The 6,019-nt window shown below is 41.1% G+C and overlaps 1 protein-coding gene across 2 annotated transcripts in view; it reads left to right on the top strand.

Annotated features, from left to right (window-relative positions):
• The window catches only part of lhfpl4a (LHFPL tetraspan subfamily member 4a), a 24,599-nt gene continuing 18,580 nt past the window's right edge, over positions 1 to 6,019 (top strand). Inside the window, exon 1 of one of the 2 annotated variants that reach the window (XM_030777781.1) lies at positions 1 to 409. In XM_030777781.1, coding sequence (XP_030633641.1) covers positions 4 to 409 — 406 coding nt within the window. In that variant the 5' untranslated portion in view covers positions 1 to 3. The remainder of the gene's footprint in view (positions 410 to 6,019) is intronic. The other variant, XM_030777780.1, reaches the window with a different exon arrangement.

Raw genomic sequence — 6,019 nt, 5'->3', positions numbered from 1 at the left:
AAAATGCTGCCGTCGCAAGAAGCCTCCAAGATTTACCATGACAACTACATGCGGAACTCCCGGGCTATCGGGGTACTGTGGGCTATCTTCACCATATGCTTCGCCATCATCAATGTGGTGGTTTTCATTCAGCCCTACTGGATAGGAGACAGCGTCAACACTCCGCACGCCGGCTATTTCGGCTTGTTCCACTACTGCGTGGGCGATGGCAATTCGAACCGCGAGCTCACCTGTCAGGGGACGTTCTCAGACTTCAGCTCTATCCCATCCGGCGCGTTCAAGGCGGCTTCCTTTTTCGTGTTGCTGTCCATGGTACTGATTCTCAGCTGCATCGCCTGCATGGCGCTCTTCTTTTTCTGCAACACCGCTACCGTCTACAAAACCTGCGCTTGGATGCAGCTGCTGTGCGGTGAGTTGGCGAGAGATTTTTTTTGGGTTGGGGGGGGGGGGGGGGGGGGTGTCAATACTGCAGTGAGTGGGTTATTGTAGTTATTTGTTGTTGTACTGATTTAGAGACCTATTTTGGGTTTTTTAAAAAAATTTATTTATTTGTTTTTTAATCATCATTTTTACATGTGCGCGCGCATGTGTGTGTGGTTTAGGGGGGATACCCCACTACGCTCGTCTGATTCACCCGCAGTTATATCCTTCGTTTTTATAATCAGTCCGGATGTCAAGTACCAAATGCTTTCAGTTACGTAGCTGTACACTTCAGGTTTATTTGGTTTCCCACTCAACGCATGTCAGTTGGTAACCAAGTCACAATGTCAGGTCAAAGCATATCAGAGCCGCGCCAGGTATGTTCCCACCATCTGACTATTGGCGTCATTACGGCTCAGTGACACACGCACACACACACCGCACTGTGTGAATGAAGAGTCGAAAGCTCAGATGACAAATCTGTGTAGCAGTGTCAAATGTTAAATTCATTCACATTGTAGCGTAGGCAGTATTTCACCATACTGGTGAAGGATTATAAGAATGTAAAAAGCCACAACTGGATTCGTTTGGCAATATTTGAGTGAATGCTGTAAGTCAGAAGACTTCATCTTACACACACACACAGAGGGGAGGGGGGGAGAGATGCCACTCTCTGGATACCTGGAAAAGGTGCACAGTTTATTTATCATACACACCTCCAATTAATGAGACAAGGTGCAAATTAATTGGTCCTTAATGCGCATTTGCTCCAGTCTGTTTGTGCAGGTGCTAGTTTGTGGTAATGACTAGGGTTGTGAAGGCAAACGGTGAGGTGCATATTTTATCAGAGCTGGTGCAATACATCAGGGGAAACTGGCTGGGCCACTTCTTCAATTATTTCTCCATAAAAACAAGATCTGAAACACATGTCAGCGTGCCACTCATGCATGTACATGCATGCTCATTCAACCAGTCTGTTTTCTAACACACGTCTATTCTCTCTCTCCTTCTTTCTCTCTCTCTCTCTCTGCCTGAGGATTAGTTTAGTTTGAAACTGAAACAACATTTTCAGCTGCAGCTCAGTTTTACTACAGTGCCTTTTTAGTTCTGTTACTGCTTATTTAAGGTGTTTATTTTAGTCTGCTCAGTAATGTCTTTTCAACAGCTGTGGATTCATCACACATCCATCCCATATTATTTCTCCATCTCTCTGTGCTTCTGGATCTTTCACCTCCTCCTCTCAATATATCATCACATCATCACTTGTTATCTGTGTGTGTGTGTGTAAGTGCTGGATTGGTACCTTGATCTTGTTCCCATCTACAACACTGGTTCTGCTGATTTTTGCTACTACTTTTAGCACTCTCACTTCTCCTCCACTTTCACTTCTCCTTTTTTTGTTCTTCGTCTGTTTAACTGAGCCATTATCACATACTCCTGTGAACCACACCTTTGCTGGTGCCTAAAGATAGACAGAGGTACTTGTCTTCAAAGCCTCGTCTCTGTCTACAGACAACTAAATCTCCTTATCAGCACCTAGTGGAAAGAATCCGCAGACAGCAATGGACAGGTGATAACAGAGCTATGTTCATGCACACACACACTCGCACCATCATGATGAAACACACAGACAGAACAGCCCTGTAAAGTTGAGTTGTGTGTGTGTCTGGGAGAGAGAGAGAGAGAGAGAGAGCACACACATTGTGTGTCTGATCAGGCAGTGCTGCAGTGGTCAGATACATGCAGTTCTAAGGAATGGGCATAGGGATCATTCATAAGAGGAGAGAGCTACAGAGACAGAGTTGGTTTGCTGGATCAGGGGAAAAATAGCGCAGAGCAGACACTTGTTTTGTGAGATATTGACAAGTCAGCTTTAAACAGAGCCAAAAAAAGAAAAAAGAGCATTTACTCTCTCCCCAAAGACAGATCTCTCACACACTTCTGGGATAAGAACTCATCCATTCAGGGGCCACTGGACAATTCTAATTGAAGAAGTCTGTCAAACTCTGTCTTTCTCTCTGTCTTTCTCTATCTCACTCACTCTCTGTTCTCTGTTCTTTACTTTTCCCAAAACCCAAACCAAATCAATGCTCCAATACCAGGAGAAAATGGGAAACAGTGTGTACTACCGGTTTTTGGTTAGAAAATACCGGGAGAGAATGGGAAACAGTGTGTACTGCTGGTTTTTGGTAAGAAACTATTTAGCGAAGTTTTCCCTCAGAGCATAAAGAACAAAGAGACACATTAATAAACATCAACAAGAAATATATCAACAAACAACTAAAAAAATCATTAAAGTAAGACTTAATTCATTTGTGAATAATTATTTTTAGCACATCCAGGATATATTGATTATGATTTTTTTTTTTATTTGAACCATAGTGTATGCTCTTCATGTCTAAAGACAAACATAGCTGAAGCACAGCAAACCTACCATAGGCAAGTATTCTATCAACTATTTCAAACCTCTTAAACCAGCTCAAAAGAGAAAAACACCATTAAAAACTCACTCACTGTAACTCAGTATTCCTTTTTTTGTATGATATTGTAGTTCAAAGGGGCAGGGGGTGTGTCTTGGTATATGGAGACACACACAGCTGTGGGACGCATATGTGACCAGGGATGTCCCATTTCCCCTTTAGTGGTGGGTCATTTGCTGAAATCTCACATCCTTAATGAGAGGCTTCTGGGAAATTAAGTTCATTAGCTTAATACTGCACCACTGAACTTTGACCCTCAACCCCCATACAGACATCTGCAGAGTATCTGAAGACTGTACACATCTAGTTCTCAACCCAAACACAAATCAGTTCTACTTAATGTAATGCATTAGCTTTTGCATAAAACAAAGTCGGTTTCTTCAGAAAATAGGAAAAGATTTTCAACACAACAACAATAATAATACTACTACTAATAATAATAATAGCAAAACAACAGCAATAATTCCAATAATAATAACTACAACAACAAAAATCATTTTGCTGTATAATGCAGAGTGGCTATGTTTTAGTGAGAAACTGAGTTTCTTCATTATGAAAGTCCCTGTGGAGAATCAGACAGGGGAAAAAAGCTCATTGTGTGAATAGTGTGGGCTCCACAGCACAGACACACGCTAATCATAAACACATCACTATGATTAGCAAGAGGGAACATACATGGGTTTGGGAACAGAGACATATCAGATCCTCAGATATGGAACTGGAGAGGTTAAAGGAAAGTCAGAGTCAAATTAAACAAAGAGATGTCAAAAGTCAAAGATAACTATAATTGTCAATGTCTTAAAATACAAATAATAAACAAATTGATAGACAAGTTAATGTTACACAGAGATATTAGTAGAGATAGAGGAAGTCGCAGAAGTGATAGAAGTAGACATAGTAGAAGAGTGTATTAATTACACTGTGTAAACAGTTTGTAAATGAGCTGAACACATTGTAAAATCTGTGTAAAATCTATTATTGAGTTGTTCTCTGGAAAAAGGTGCCAGAACCATTTTCAGAAAACTGCCTCTGGAGGACAGTTACAAAACCTATGCAAAATTAATGCAACAAAATTTTTGGGAAAAGCCATTTTGGGAATTTGACCTCCCCATGACCTCCCTTCCTATTCTTTTTTAACGTGTATATGTTTGTATGTGAGGCTCTGAATTAAATAGAAATGTAGAGTATGAAATGAGGAGATTAAAAATAAAACTGCACTGGCCATTAGAAATGTGTGCAAGAGCACTAGAGTAACAGCTCATTGTAAATACACTAGAATTCAAATTAAAGGTCAGGTTTGAAATAACAAGCTCACAAAATGGAAAATGAAATTATTAACATTCACATGAAAGTGTTTTTCTCACTTGTATTTTTTTAAATAATTTGTTTTGAAAACCCAAACCCCAATGTTTCAATAATGTTATAAAATATTACATGTAACAGCATGTTTTATGTTTGATGCTCAAACATAGGAAGTTTTATATTTGTACTGTGTGCAACTCATATTCATTAGAGGAAACAATGGAGTTTCAGTGAATCTAATTAATTTCAGTTCTGTTTCCTGTAATTCAAATTCATTATTCCAGTTCTATATCTAGTATAAAAGTCCAATCCAACTCAAATTCAAGAATTCATTCGGAATTCACATGGCATAATTGAGACATTCTCAGTTAATATCTGAACTGAGCACAGCCCTGGCACATTGAACACATGGGCTACTGAAAACACAGTGCACTGAACACAAAAACTACTGAACATACAGCTCACAGAATGCACACTTTACTGAACATGTAGGCTACTGAACATGAGTACACAGTGCACAGAAAAGAAAAGCCCACTGAACATATCTCCCAGGTAGAGCACAGACAACTGAACACACAATCTACTGATTCAGAAAAAAAAAACAGATTGGCCTGAACATATAACTGCACTGAACACTGGGACATACTACTGTATAAAACGTCTGAAACAAACAGATGGATCATTGATTGAACAGACATACAAATGCGGTTGAATGGACAGGAAATACAGAATGATGTACTAATGCAGGATGGTTGAGTATGAACCCTGAAGTGAATATGTGCTTGTTCAGAGGTATGGTTACAGCATTAGCCATCAGTTTCACTTGGGTTTTTGCTCCGTGTGTGCATGTGTGTGAGGCCTGGGGAAGACGGAGTGTGATGGGGTAGAGGGAGAGTGGAAGAGAGAGACGGACAGAGAGAGAGAGAGAGGGAGAGCGAGAGGGAGAGAGAGAGGGAGAGAGAGAGTGAAAGGTCAGGACAGAGAGAGGGCATCAGAGCAGGGCTGACTGACAAAGTGAGGCCAGGAGAGAGAGAGAGAGAGAAAGAGAGAGAGAAAGAGAGAGAGAGAGAGAAAGAGTGTTTGTGTGTAATGGGATCGGATGTAGATCTAATACTCCAGTCCTGGTAGTGATGATAGTTTAATCAGTTGTGCATTACTGCTCTGTTACTGCACTCCACTCCACTCCTTTCTCTCTCTCTCTCTCTCTCTCTCTCTCTCTCTCCATCATTACTCTCTCTTTCCTCTTTTCATTTCCCTTCAACTTTCAAAGGCCTCTTTGTCCTCTCTCCCTCTTTCTCTTTACTCAGATTAGAGTTTACATTTTTCAGTCATGTTTGCCTCTTTGTATCTGCATTGAGGCATTAGCTGTTTTTTTTCTTTCATTTTTCTGTCCTCTGCTCTCTCTCTCTCTCTTTTTCTCTCTCTCTCTCTCTCTCTTTCTCTCTCTCTCTCTCCTGGCCTCACTGTGTCAGTCAGCCCTGCTCTGATGCCCTCTCTCTGTCCTGATCTCTCTCTCTCTGTCTCTCTCTCTCTCTGTCCTGACCTTTCACTCTCTCTCTCTCCCTCTCTCTCTCTATCTCTCTCTCTCTCTCTCTCTCTCTCTCTCCCTCCATCACTCTGCCCTTTGGGTCACTGTCTCATTAGCTCACACAGAGGAACCAGAGAAAAGTGGACAATATGAGGGATTGCTCATTACAATGGAAATCAGGCTGGGATCTCTTACACACACTTTCTCTCTCTCTCTCATTCCCTATAATGCTCCTCATCACCCCCTTCTCTCTTGTTTCTCTCCATTTTTCTCTTCTACCCTCTTCCTC

The sequence above is a fragment of the Chanos chanos genome, chromosome 6 (genome assembly GCF_902362185.1).
Source record: "Chanos chanos chromosome 6, fChaCha1.1, whole genome shotgun sequence".
NCBI lineage: Eukaryota > Metazoa > Chordata > Actinopteri > Gonorynchiformes > Chanidae > Chanos > Chanos chanos.
This window is presented reverse-complemented; position numbering and strand designations above follow the sequence as displayed.